Here is a 14,636-nt window from a genome sequence, read left to right as displayed (position 1 = left end):
ACAGAAAAGATTCATTCTCACTGTGTTTAAAACAAGAGCTGGAAGCTTACATCTTAAGAAGCTGAAGTATATTCCATGGTGAAAAGTAATATGCGTTACAAGAAAAAAAAAAAAAAAGAAATAAAATAAAACCTCAAAAGTTAGTGAAAAATACCCTAATCTATTTTGCACTGGTCACCATTGGCTATTGATTTTTTTCATTTTTAATTTTTTGAAATAATTCAGGTTGGCAGGATTTATTCCTATTAGTAGCTGTAAGCAACAGAACAAACTGTAGTCACTGCTGGCTCGGATTAAAAGAGACACTTTGGGTTTTTTTTTTCTCTGTCCAATGAAGGTAGTAGATAGAAAGGAAAGCTTCTTTATGAAACCTGGGTCCAACATTTCTACCACCCACACTCTTTACGGTTCTGCTCTGTGGACAGTGGGGCATGTTCTCTATCTGCTGACGTTGAGCTGGCACATCTCAAGCCTCTCTGAAAACAACCACTTCTGGATCGCTCAAACATCCTCTCCGATCACGTTTTTTTTGGCAGACCTCCTAGAATTGGACAGTTTGTGTTAAAATCACCTGGTGCTCAGGGGCTGGCATTGGCAAGAGCTAACAGATAATTTTCAGTAGTGCTGAATGGTTCTGATTTCGTTCTTCTTCCCCCAGCTGGAGCTGCACTTTGAAATTCTTGCTATCGGAGTGATGCTACGATGCTAACAGGGAGAAAACATGAAGCCGGTTGGATTGCAAAGGCAGCTGTCCTGGAAGGAACAGAAAAGCCTGAACCGTGCAATTGCCAATGGCCCTTGGATGCAGAAACAGGATGGAGGAAGCTCCGGCTGCTCGAGGAAGCAGGGTTAGGATCAACCTCGTTAGTGCAACAGCCTACCTACCCACAGCAGCCGCACCAGCTGCGTGACGGACAGGACTGTGCTATGGAAACCTAGGGATGGCAAAGACATCCTGCCACCTTCCTTGTCCCCTCTTCACCCTCCCCTCACCACCAAAAAAAGACAGTTAAAAAATAAATTAAAAAATAGTAATTAAAAAAAAAAGTAAATCAAGCCCAGAACAAAATGCAAGAGTAGTTCAGGACCAGGCTAGTCTTGCATTTGTTTTGGGGTGGGGAGGTGGAATGAGATGTTATGGGTGCGGCTTTTAGTAATGGGGGTGGAGATGGTCACTAGCAGAGCAGATGGCAAAAACTGCATACAGGAGAGTTTAAAAAAAATATAAAAATGGCTGACAACAGCAGACAAATTCTTCTTCAATACCTCCTCAATAATGGGGCCAAAACACTACAATTTGACACATTTTCCAGCCAAATTTCCTGACAATGTTATCTGTTGAACGGCAAACCCAAAGCCGCCCTGGTCTCTGTCCTACACCAAGTCAGACCCTCCCAACTGCAATTCAACTTTGGACCTTGCATCGCCACTTAACCTGGCAGAAACTGCCACGGTAGCTCATGCTTTTAGCAAAGAAGCAAAATCAGTGCATTTCTATAGATCAGCCAACAAAAAAGATGTGGTAAAAAAAAATAATAAATAAAGAAAGGAAGAAATAAAAACAGTGCCATTGGCACAATTGCCTGCAAGAAGGAGTACAGTTTGTTATATTGCTTACAATGCAGTATTTTATCCAGCCTCTTCCAGCCAGGGACCTGTAAACCGGACTCTGTTCCAAAACCTTCCTCCTCTTCCAGTTGTCTGTGCAATGTATTGGCACTGTTCTGCTGGGCTGTCAAAAAAACTGGTTTAGAGATGCAGCTCTTCAGTCAGGTTTTTGCTCCAGTTCTAACCATATAAACTTACTTGCGCTTTTCAACAATTAAAGATAAAGATGATGATTATACTTACTGAGTAAAGAGGGGGTTTTACCATCAGTATCCCAACGTTACTGATCAGAATGGGGGACTAAGGAGGTAGGGGGGATCCAGTTACAAATTTGCCGCTGTCCACATCATAGAATCTTCATCAAAACTGGCATTAATTGGTTCGTTCATCAACACAGAGGTTAACTGGCCTCCAAACTAACCCTCCTGCAAATCCCCTGGAATGAAACCTCCAGAAGCAGGGCAAGCGCATCGGTGCAGCTGCACGTGGGGGGAAAGCTTGCCCTGTATCTCTCTCTCTCTCTCTCTCCCTGTTATGTGGACAAACAGAAGACTTCTGTCTCAGAGGCTTTCAGTTGCCACGCTTCAGCAGCGTTCATCTTACTCTAAAAAGAGATGAGTGCTGGAAACGGTGTTGTGGTTTTATAGGTAATCTGAAAGTGTTACGACACAGACGTGGATTTGCAAGAGGCGCTGGGATTGCTGCTCCCTTGGCTAACTGAGGCTTGAGACATTGTGATAGTAAGCTACCATGCCTCCAGAAGCTGGGCTGAGCATCTGATGCTCTAGGAGGGTCTCCTAGCATCGTGTGGAACTGTGCTATGAGCAGAGATTCCCCAAAAAGAGTCTGGTTTGGGGAACCAAAGTCCTACAATAGCAGAGCAGTATTACAATACACACACAAAAAAAAGATTACGGAGGACAACCAAACCTAAAGCTGGATGGAAAAGGGGCTTACCACAAAAAGATCTGGGTACACAGAAGGTCTACGTTAAATGCATGAGCACCTACAGGGTGCTAGGCAGTAAATGGTTAGAACTGATCCAGTGGCACTGATTCAGAAGTAATGCCCAGAGACCACTGGAGACTTTGTGCTGCTGCTGTAGAGAATCGCTTTCGTTTACTGGTCTTTGGTCTATCACTTTACCACATACTTCCTTAAAGAAAAAAAAAAAAAAAAAAGAAGAAAAGAGAAAGATTCTGGTAATGAATCTAAACTCTAAAATGAAGTGAACCTGAAAACAACTATGCTAAAAATAAATCATGTTATTGGAACGTAGATGAGAGTCCCTCCATCACTTCTTTTCTGATAAGCCACTTTAAAAGGAACATTATCCTACCAGGACAATGTCTGAAAAACTCAATCAATATTTGCCATTTGGAAGTGCTTCCAGTTCAGTAAAACACACTTTCCAGAGAACTGGCCAAGTGCTATAGACACACACATACACACAGAAAAACACACAAATGAGGAAGAAAGAACACAAGATAATGCAAACATGGGCTCCCTTACCGGTGAGCGGGTCTGAGGCTGGGTATTCATTGTTTGAGGGGCTTGAGGGTACACCAACGTGGTTGGAGCTGCATTCTGTCCTGAGGGGTAAGGAGCCTGCCAGGGAACAAGAAAAGTAAAAAGAAAATGAGTGTATCAAATGATTCATCCTGAAAGATGGGAACTGAACATGTTATCAAGATGGACTGCTGGATGAACATCGAGATAAAGACAACATAGGTGATTGTGATGCAGAAAGCCTTCTCCGTCAAGGACCCAACCAATTTATCAACACTACCCTAAGCTCCCCAAGTGCCGCAGTGGAAAACATAGCAAAGAGGCAAATCAATGCAACACCATGTCAATGAAATCCTGTGTCGTCTGATCCCCCATCCATGCACTTTCCAAAAGCCTCCTCTGAACCTGTTTCCAAGCAAAGTTGGAAACTGTAGGTATCACTGATAAATCCTCCAAAATAAGACAAGTAACAAGAAACAAGCTCGAATGCATTTAATACAAGCCGCTGCTGCTTTAAAGCATTTGCAACACAATGAAACGGCCCAAAATCGTTACAGATGTAAGGCAGACCATGGGTTGTATAAATTTTTCATAGTTCCACTGATTTCTATGGGCTATAACAATTTATACCACCAGATGCTCTCCCCAATGTTATTTGCCCAAAGTAACAATAAACTGGAGCTGGAGAGTTATGCTGATTACGCATTTTAACAAGACATTTAGAAATAACTTTTCAGAGCACCTTTCTCCTTTTTTTTTTTTTGAAGAAAAAAGTTATAACTTACCTTTTTTTTTTTTTAAAATAGTTTATTATTGTAATGACATAAAAACCAGCCACTAGCCTGCGACAGCCTTCACTTTCAAAAGGAATTAGGTTCTAACTCTACATGCTGCTCTGTAGCTCCTGCACAACTCCATTGAAAACCACTTCTTCAGCTCCTCAGCTCTTCCTCCTTCACTGTCTATCCCTTGTGGTGCCAGCTCTGGATATTGGCATTACTAATGGTAACCACAGTCCCTGCTAACCTCCTGGCTATGTACCATCAGATTTACTTGATGAATAAAGGGGCTCATCAGGCCTTGGGTTTCCTCTGGGAGGAGGTCTTCAGGCTCACTTCACAGATTATGGGAGAGGATATGCTTAAAAACATTGCAATACCTCTCTGTACACAGAATTATGATATATTCACACTGCAAGCCTTGCTGAAGAAACCCTTCTCATCTTTGAATTTCATGGCCTTTGCATTAAAATTCAAGAGCAGGTCTAAGGAATAAAGGGAATCGTTTCAGCCTGTAATGTGGTATTGAGAGAACAGGTTTCACTGCGCCAGCCCTCAGGCACATTTCAGGGTATCTCTGATTTGAACTGTGCTACATTTGATTTGAATAATTAAGTTTTTAAACAATAAAACTAAGTTATAGTCAGTAGGCCAAACCTGTTTGTATTAAAGAAAGAAAAAAGAAACTTATAAAACTTTAACTATCAAGAGAGGTGATCCAGCATAAAGCCTGAAGCTCTGTTTTAGGCAAATAGCTCAAGGAGTGGTGTAGAATCAACACAAAATGTGCTGTTTCTAGAAAGAAACTCAGTCCTGAAGCCTGCAAAACTTCCAAGTCTGAACTAGCAAACTACACCAAGTATAATCAGGCATGTTCTGGCTTTCAAGGGAGAGTCAACCAGTCCTTACAAGATGAAGGATGTATGCTTTTAAGGAAATCAATTTAAGAAGTTTTTCTTACAAAATAAAGTGGGCATAATAGTATGCCATTGGGGAAAGCATACATTTACTTCTCACCTCCCAGGCTGAGTCCTACAGCAGTCACAGACCTTACCCACAGCTCAGCCTCTTCAGCCCTTTCAATATGAGCAAGTGTAGGACAGTTTTGGAGCAAGAATATGTCTTATTTTGGAAGAGCACCTAGCACATCTGATCACTGAAAGAATCTACCGCCGAGTGCCCCAGCACACAATGACCAGTGTCCTGTGCCTTCCAGAGCATCTAGGAGACAGCTGGGGTCTCTGTATTATTCTTGTTTTCTTCTTTTTCATCCCTAGACATAAAATCCCCACCTGATCTCCTGCTGATCAAAATGTAATACAAGGTAAATGAAAATACAATTTAGAGACAATCCGACAAGAGAATTTTCTAGCCTCAGAAAAAAGAAGCCAAAACAAAACATGGTGGCAGGGGATGAGGGCACTGAGCGTAGCCCAAAAATAGTCCCATCCCAAACACCTACTGCTGCAACACCTCCTATTCCTGCTTTAGGATCACACTCAAACTGATCATTAAAGAGCAAAACTTAAACACAAATACATAGACAATGAAGGACAGTGCTCCTACTACACAAGCTAACTAGGCAGGACGTTCTGTTATCCTCTATCTGATTTTCACCCTGCTTTTTGTGTCAAAGAGATGATAAAAATGTACAGCTCCAAGTATATCCCTAGGTCTTTGCTGTGATTGAGGACACCAAAGCACATTCGGTAGAATATTTAGCTGAAGAATGTTGTTCTGCAGTAGTTTATATCAATACAGAGCAGTTAATGTTTTAATCGGCTCCTGCTATAGAAGCAGCAACCTCTGGCAGGTAAGCAGGGCAGGTTTTCCACTGCCCCTCCTCTCCAGGAGCTCATTTGGTCTAATCCTCTCCAACCAGCACTTCCCTCCCTTCTTACCACTGGCAAAACCTCTAATTCATGTTAACAACTAATTTACAAGAAGTCTTCTAATTTTTTGAGATGTCAGATGCAGCATCAAATATTTTCCCCTTTTATTTGACAAGTGTGATTCTGCTTGAGCTGCTCGTGTCAATGTTGTACAATAAACAGCATGTACCGTATCTCGCAGCGGTAATGACACCATAGCAATGAGCGATCACAGCACGGCATAGAATAATCGAGCGCTAACAAGACACAGGGAAGCTCTGGTATCTTTTTGTCCACAACCTAGAGAAGTTGTCCTGCATTTGTAGTACCTTGCTGCTGACTTTCTGCATCTGGGATCGCTGCCCAACCTGAGATTAAGGCTTGTCCTCTTAGAGGATGAGTGGCTTTCTGTGTCAGTCCACACACCTTGCAAAGGGTCCTGATGCTACTCTCATATCCTACCAGACAGCAGCAAGCATGCAGAGTGGGTGACTGTGTCAGGAAATATTATGAACACTCACATGTAAATGGACCAGTTGACCACCAGCTCCTTGTGCCTCCAGCTCTGCATCTCAAGAGAAGAGACCTTATCTCAAACGGTTTGAACTGCTGCTCCCACAGCATCTCAGCAAAAAGAAAAGAAAATATCTACTATTCTCCCCCTTCTTCAGGCTCATGAAAACATGTTTTCTTCAGGCTTAACTTGCACACAAAAGAACAAAGCCTAAGTCAGATATAACTTCCTTGCTACCCCAAAGTCCTTACCCACATCCAAGACAGCCTGAGTTTTCTTTTAATCACCCAAGCAAAAGGAAATTTGAAAGAAAGGAAGCACAGCTATCAGTAAGGCTAAAAAACTGTAAGTTTTAGTAGAAAGACTGTAAAGCAGGCATTTTTAAATACAGTGCCAAAGACAGCCACCTCACTGATAACAGATTTCATTTCTGACACCAGTAAGGCTAAGAAGCAAATGTAAGACGATGCAATCTAGTGTTAAATTTGCTTTAGTATTTAAATGCTATCAGAATAAGTATAGCATTAAGTTATAAATAAAGAAAAAAGCATACGGAGGCTTAAATAGCAGCCACTGAAGGGTTTCTGCTATTAAACTGTCATCAAAACAAGGTAATTTTGGACAGGCAGTGCTGTTTCTAACCCAGACAACTGCTCTGGGTCCTAGGTTCACAACTGCAGCCTTGAGGAATGAGTGCAATACAAATCCCACTGAAGACAACAAACATCACCTAAATAAATATGTTTCACAACTATTACACAACAAGAAATGCTTCTGCTCGGCACGTTTCAAACCAGATGTAGGTGTGCCCAAACTGGTATTTGTGTTAGAACCATAACGGGGGAAAAAAAGGGAGGAAAAAAAGTGCTTTATAAATTTCTGCAGGTACTAAGTTCACATATAAGTACATGGTAGTCTAAAAAAACTATCAAAACAACTGACAGAATAAATCACAGCACTCTATTGCTTTTCAGATAAGTCAGCTGATTAAAAGTATCACATCTATTCATCTGTCAAAAGGACTTTTTTCTGTGCCAAGCATCTAAATAAGTACACAAAGTAATTATAATCACATGCAGTCACGCTGGAAATATGTGGGTTTTATGCACCGCAGCTGAAACACTGAGGATGAGGTGAGCAAATGAAGAGATCAGTGAGGAAATGCTTTAAAAATCCCCTAAATAAACTACAACGGAGGGGAAGGCAGGGAAGCAAATATCACTCTGTATAAAAATTTTGGTTCAGAAGCATCTAAATGCTGGTATTGAAACCCCTGAAGTTCAAATAATTGCAGCTCCCCAAGCTGGAACAGAACGGATGACTGCTGAGCTGCTCCACTTTTGAGGCAGAGCAATTTGCTTCCCTTAAACCTTTCATCTTAGAGATTTTATATTTCAGATGTGGCTATTCACAGGGGGAAGGCGATAATAGTTGTGTGTTTATGTATTCCCGCAACTTGCTGGGGAAAACCCTTTCTACCCATTTTCTGTGCAGTTTCTACCTTGGGCTGCTGACTGCGCTAAGCAAAAAAAAGTAAAATAATCACTACCAACAAAACAAATGAAAAAAGTTATTCTTAGATCAGTTCCCGAGCTGGTTAATAAACACTGAGCCTGCTGCGTAACATGACTCCCTTGGTACTGACTGTACTGGGAATAAACAGGCAAAGTACACACATCAGGTTCAGAAAAAGCTGAGTCACACAGCTCTCTGCCTCCCGCTGCCAGTGGAGATTTTTTTTTTGGAACAAAACTCTTAAATCCCCAGGCAGAAAGGTGTCACTTGCTGAGCTTGCTGCCTTTGGCAGCGCAGTTGGGTTTGGCATGGGAAGGGGTTAAGCCCTGTCGCCATTTCTTGAATCCTCTCCTCACTTAGGGAAGAAGTTCGGCTGGGTCTATATTTATTGAAGTTACATACGAGGAGGAGAAATGGTCTTGTAGTTCCAACACATGACTGTGACTCAGGAGCTTGCCGCTCCATTACCATCGCTATCGCGGTGACCTTGGGCGAGGAAAACCTTCAGACTTCCAGTAACTTCCCAGTAACACCAATGCAGCGACTCTGCTCCTGTCCAGGGTGAGCTGAAACTCCGCTGAACACCAGCAAAAAGCTTTAATCTCTTTTGGAGAAACATGACAGCGTAAGCAAAACATTTTATAACAACACGAAGCATGCTGGGACCACAGACAGCCCTCGGCTATCCCGGAACAACCCCAAAGGTTATTTTTCCTGTGTGGCCACAACAGAAAGCAATGCAATTCTTCCATGTGAATAAAAAATACAATATCTTGCTGTAGTGTTTTATATTTCATTTGAGCGCTCAGATCATTACACCCACGAACAGAGAGTACCCAGCTAAAAGCTTACTGAAAGCGTCACCACATGGACTTTCAAAAAGTTTTTTAACTGTTTTATGCAGAGACGTAAAATATCAAAACCATGCATTGGATGGAAATAGGATAAAACTGTTGCAAGATCCATCTCTGCCCCCAAAAGACTCCAAAACAAAACCACACACATTTCTCTGGATGTAAATGTATTTCTGCACGACAGTGGTCTTTTACCAAGGGATTTGCTAACCCAGTTAAATGCTAGATATTGATTAAAGCCACACCAGGTGGGCATTTAGAGTAACACTCAGTGTACTTTATATTGAGGGGTCCTGTCCCTAAATTTAGAAATTCTTATTTGTACAAGCTACCTGAAACAAAATGCAGCTGCCCCTGGAGCAAGGTAGAGGAGAGAGCGCTACAAGAGTCATCGCCAAGATCATTGCACGGGTGTTTCCTTTTTAACCCCATTTTTAACAACCAGACTCAGTTTTCCTTCCAGCTGCTGAACTATTTTCCTCGAGGAAAACCACAACAGGGAACATGGGACAGGATGTGTTAATGCACCAGCCCTTGAGGCTGCTCTTAGAGCCTCTTAGGAATTTTTCACCTGGGTCACTGGCCTGGACAGCAGGAGTTTGGCTTTGGATGCAGGTGAAAAAAATCTCCTGCAGCAGCATAAACCGTCACTTGGTTCACAAGCGTGGAAGGATGGTGCCAGCTAGGATGCGGCTTTTAATTCTGAATCATCATTTATTTGTTGAGTTGGGTTTGCTCTGCCCTCCCACAGCCTGAAATCAAATCACTGTACTACCTAAACAACTGCAACCGTGCAGTATCCAATAAGCAGAAATCTCTCAGCATTCAGCTCTTATGAAGTAAGAGGATTATAATTTAAAACCTGTATCTTCATTTCTACCTAATAAACTCACCGGCAGGCAAGCGGACGCCAGAACAGCAGTTCTTCAGACTACCCCTCCTACAAAACCAGCACCTTTATTTTTTCCTCAAGCTTTGGTTTCTGAATGGCCTCAATCTTAAGAAAGGTGTATATCAGCACAAACTCACAGTGTCAGTAGAAGCAGCTCCCCTGTCTCCCCCAAACACAACTGTTTGCTCCCATTCCTGTGCTCTTTCAGCAGCAGTGCTGGCTTCAAGTGACTACAACAAAGTTTAAAACTTCCAAAGACTGAATGTTACAGCAAGATTATATTTTTTAATCTGATATGAAAAGTGGTTTTATTGCAAGGCAGAGATAACAGCTACAGCCAGAGCATCTGAGAACAGCCCAGAATCTCCTACTACTACAGGCTACAAGACACATCATTAATGAAAGGCTCATTTTTCCAGCCAGGTGCTGACTTACGAACACTGGTAGCATCAAGTGAAAAAGATTAAGAGGCTCCTGCTCTCGCTGTCTCCCTTACCATCCTCCCAGGGGCAGCAGTACCTGCAGCAGAGATGACTGAAATGGAGGTGAAGCAGCTTTTGACCTAAAATTAGTATGTTGGCAATGGAGAAAAAATACTTTTTAACTAAGTTACTGAGCTCCCAGTGGTGGCATCTCTGGAGATGCCCAGGATTCAGCCACCTCACCATGGAGTTGGCAACCTGTGGGAAGAGTTCAGATAGCAAAGAAGTAGATCTCTTAATCCACCTGCACTCATAAATCAACGCCATGAGAAGCCAAAACAGCCCCACGAGACCTTCTCAATGTCTTGCTGCCCCTCCAGTCTCAGTTTTGCTCAGGGTTACATTACTGAGCTAGAGACACCCGCCTTGGTGGCAAATGCATAACAAAACCACACCACCTACAGCATTTCAGCAGCCCTCCCAATAACTGCACATACAAGCAATAAAGTCCTGTGGGGAAAGAGAATTAAGTGCCAAAACAGCTTGTAGAAATCCTGCAGGAGCAAACCATGCTTGACACATCAAAAAGCATTCCCTTGGACCTGTACCAATGTCACTACAATACCTGGAAACCTGTGCTGCAACTATCTCAGGTTAGTTCCTGCATCTGAACACAAACATGACATTACTCAGCTCCTGGATTTCTTTTGAACATACTTGATTTTTATTACTATTTTGGTAACTAGATAATTTTTTTTTTTTTTTCTGGTGTGCCCTGCAGTCAGAAGAACAGGGTCACAGCAGACTTCGAAGCTCCTATCTGCAATGACTTGTATAATGTGAATAATTTGAGTATGGTAGGAAAAAATCTGTAGTATCTGTAATAAATAGAACCAGCTCATCTGCAAATATAACAATGATGGAGAAGCCTGAACTATTAAATTTATTCATTTCAGGCTTTTCTACACAGTACCCTCTCAAATAATGTATAAAAGCATATTCTCACACTACTCCTGTGAACTACCCCAGCTTTACAGCTTTAAAAATAGCACAACAACAATTAAACCAATAAATAAGCACAATTCCTCTCTAAATGCTCATAGTTTAGCTTTCATTATTTATAATGATACTTCAACTGCACGTCATCAAACACACTATCAGATTAAATATAAGTCCTCATTTACAGCTACATGTTCAGATATGCAGGGTTTTTTGGTATACATGACATCAAGAATTTCAAATTTTTTAAGCAGCTCATTTGCAAATTATCTGGCATCACTGAAATCAGCTTGTCCTCATCATAGCATCTCTGTAAAATAAAAATACATAGCAGTTCTACTCTGCTGACTCTCTATAAGCCAGTGCTGCTACCCTGTAAGATGCATCAGTAACTTGAAAACACTATGTTTTTCTGCATATATTGGTATATATTACTTGGAATATTCACAGCCCCATTAAAATCAATGATGCAAGTACCAGAGCTCTTCTCTGACACTGAACAGGTTATGCAGATTAAAGGTTTCCACTTCAAAAAAGAATTTAACACAATTACAGTGCAAATACCCTGCTCCTGATGAAGGGACTGAAAGGGGCTGGGATGGGACCAACTTGTGACACTGGTACAAAGTCTTTGCACCTCGGATTTACTAGGAGACTTCAAGGTTTAGATTGGGATGGAAGCAAACACTAAACAGGAACTGTGACTGTTTAGTGCATTTATTTAGATATGTAGGGTTTTTTTCAAAAGCCATTTCCTTAAAATGCCAGATAGTCAGTTAGCTCCAGGTGTCTCATTCTCTAAAGGTGGATTTTAGGGATTCACCAAATTGCAGATGAGAAGACCAAGCAGAGAAGAGCCTGCACTGCTTGCAGCAGTCGGCATCTTCACTTCTCCTCCTCGCAAGCACACTGGTTTCCAATCCCCTCTTCTTCCATAGCCCAGCCTTCACGAGAATTCCTTGGGTTGGTAAATATTAAACGCAGCCTCTAAAAGGATAAAAATATCCTGAACCAAGAAGAATTACTTCTCTTGCAAATGTGGCTCAACCATTGTTATCTTTATTCCTCTGCAGCAGTTTGTCTCGGGGTATACCATCTGTGTCATTACCTGCCCTGCTAAATTTTTAACAATCTTTTTTACAGCTTAGTATGATTTAGTGTCACGCATTCGAGCAGGTAAAGGCAGCAAGCTGAACAGGAAGAGTCCCAAGTAACAACCACAGAACTACAAGCATTTTTCCTACTTTAACATAAATAATCAGATTCCCACCAGGGGAAGGCGGCAAAGGACATGTGGTTTCCTCTTCCCTGGACAAAGACAGTCTGTGTGGAGGACAATACAGACACAAGATACACACTCCTTTCCTTCCTGCTTAAGACACTGTGGTTACTATTCCTGTAGGGATGTTATGAAGGAGGAGGGTGAAAAGGAAAAGCAAGACAGAAAGTGTCCCTTTTTAACACACTATCTCACTGAAGCTCAAGCTTATCCCATGTTTTTAAGATAATAATTGCTATTATTTTATCAGCAGCTACAGTGCTGAATGCAACCATCCCTTAACACGGTGCAAAGGTAAACATAACACACAACTTCGGGGAGGAAAGAACAATCTGCTTTTTAAAAAAAGATAAGGTGCTCAAGCTGGTAAGCCCATGCCCAATTTCAGACCGCAGTGATGTGGTCAGCTGAAGACGCAGAGTGAAATATTTAAACAAGTGTAATTTTGAGACATCAGGGTGGACAGATGTCATGCTAGTGCCTGTCCTCCTCCCAAAGATGCTTGTTTATTAAATCCATCAACACAAAATCTGCCTAGGTTCAAAACTGTTGTTAACGAAGGCATGAGGGCAAGGATAATGCCACAGTAGATTATAATTTCATAACATCTGTAAATACTAGTATGGATTTATTTGGCTTCTTACAGAGACTGAAATGACAGTCCCTGCCTTGACTGCAGCACATGGCTCACAGCCTGGAGGTGGTCTGGTAACGACCATTACATAATTAAGTGAACTGGTATTTTCCATAATAAAGGTACTCAAAAATATACAGTGTATGTGTGTGCCTGCGTGTGTTGGGGGGAGAAATTCCAGCACCTCCACTGCTGGAAGCAGACCTGTGAATCTCAGCAGACAGACCCTTGAGTTTACAAAGTGCCTTTCACTTGTCCTCTAAAATTTTGTCCCAGTTTAACCGGGAAATGAACTCTGAGGATGAATGAATACTTGTGCTCAGGAACACAACCTGCAGTCAGCTGAGACCCCTACTCCATGCTAATGTCGAAACAGCACCAGCAAGTTTGCAGCTTTCCTCCAACTTTCCCCTAAGACACAACAAAAACCTCCAAAAATTTGTCTTCTGGCTATCTCTAAGGATGTTTCCATCCTTGAAGATACTCAAAACCCAAGTGGACATGGTCCAGAGTAACCTGCTCTAGCTGGCCCTGCTTTGAGCAGGCACTTGGACTAGATGATCTCCAGAGGTCCCTTCCAACCTTAATCATTTTATGAGTCCATGGCAGCAATCAGATAAAACGTTCAAGTTTTACTGCATTACACTGAAGCCCAGAAATACTGTTGTGTGTAACTTTATGCAACTAAATAAATTACTGGTTTCTAACAACACCATAAGGAGGGGTCTATGGAGAGCAAAGGCGCAGCCCTTCCAGGCTACAAGGAGCCAAAAGTGGAATTACTGCTCCGTAACCATCAAAATCTTCTGTGCTCTTTGCCATGAGTGCAAAGCAGCACGCTGAGTCTTCAGCTTGCAGAAGAACCACACTGTTTATGGATTTCAAACTTTCACCTCTGGAAGGCAGCCCTCCCTACTACAAGGTATAAATGGCTCCAGAGGTTATTCTTCAGTTCCCCAGTCTGAAACAACAGCTAATGGCAGAGTCCAGTAATTCAAGGGCTCCTTCTCACCAGTTTTATCTAGTTGCAGGGATATTTTATGCCCTCTACATTTACAAAATGCAGACTGTGTAAAGCTCTGACTTTTTGCTGACTTTGGTGTTTATTGGGACATACTGCCTACTGCAACACATTGTGTTTGTTTAAAAACTACGTATTTTCTGGAGCATGCAAGAAAACATCCATTAAATTGCATGGAACAGAAGGTATTATTGCAGAAGGAATACTAGAATAGAAATTATTAAACATAAGAAAATGTCAAGTTGCCTCACATTATTTTGTCATCTTATATTACGAACAAAAATGTGGTTCAACAAGTGGTAAAGTCTGAAAAGCATCAAAATAAAGCACAGTCCACGTGACTGTGAGAACAAAAAACACGCATGGAAAAGTCCTGAAGAAAGGTGTCTGTAGAATTTTAAAACAGCTAGAGAGGAGTTTGATTTTCTATTAAAAATGCTATTTCAACCCCCCCAAAAAGTCACTTGCAATTTTAAAACCACTTTTGATTCACAATGGTATCACAAGCCAGAAGAAAACTCTTCCACTAAATCATGCATCCAGGATGCGTTGTGTGGCCAAGACACCTACTGTGAGAGCTTTCTTATTCAAAATAACTAAAGTTTACACCAGGGTGGATGGGCCAGGGAAGACTCTGAGCCAGGCTAGGGTTACTCCTAAAAGAAAAAGCTCAAGCAGCAGTAGAAAAAACACATTATCTTCCCCCACTGGGCACACAAGATCACACGGAGAAATATTA

At 41.7% G+C, this 14,636-nt stretch overlaps 1 protein-coding gene across 18 annotated transcripts in view; it reads right to left on the bottom strand.

The window, feature by feature from the left end:
* The window catches only part of EIF4G3 (eukaryotic translation initiation factor 4 gamma 3), a 150,328-nt gene that overhangs the window by 77,423 nt on the left and 58,269 nt on the right, over positions 1-14,636 (bottom strand). For 12 of the 18 annotated variants that reach the window (XR_011324171.1, XM_069780401.1, XM_069780390.1 and 9 more), the window contains exons 4-5: positions 3,121-3,216; positions 1,619-1,732 (exon numbers count right to left, since the gene is read on the bottom strand). Coding sequence is in view for 17 of the 18 variants with exons in the window: in XM_069780401.1 (XP_069636502.1) it covers positions 1,619-1,732; positions 3,121-3,216 (210 nt within the window). In the remaining variant the exon portion in view is untranslated. The remainder of the gene's footprint in view (positions 1-1,618; positions 1,733-3,120; positions 3,217-14,636) is intronic. The other 6 variants (XM_069780406.1, XM_069780396.1, XM_069780398.1 and 3 more) reach the window with 1 other exon arrangement.

Source organism: Haliaeetus albicilla, chromosome 4 (genome assembly GCF_947461875.1).
Source record: "Haliaeetus albicilla chromosome 4, bHalAlb1.1, whole genome shotgun sequence".
NCBI lineage: Eukaryota > Metazoa > Chordata > Aves > Accipitriformes > Accipitridae > Haliaeetus > Haliaeetus albicilla.
This window is presented reverse-complemented; position numbering and strand designations above follow the sequence as displayed.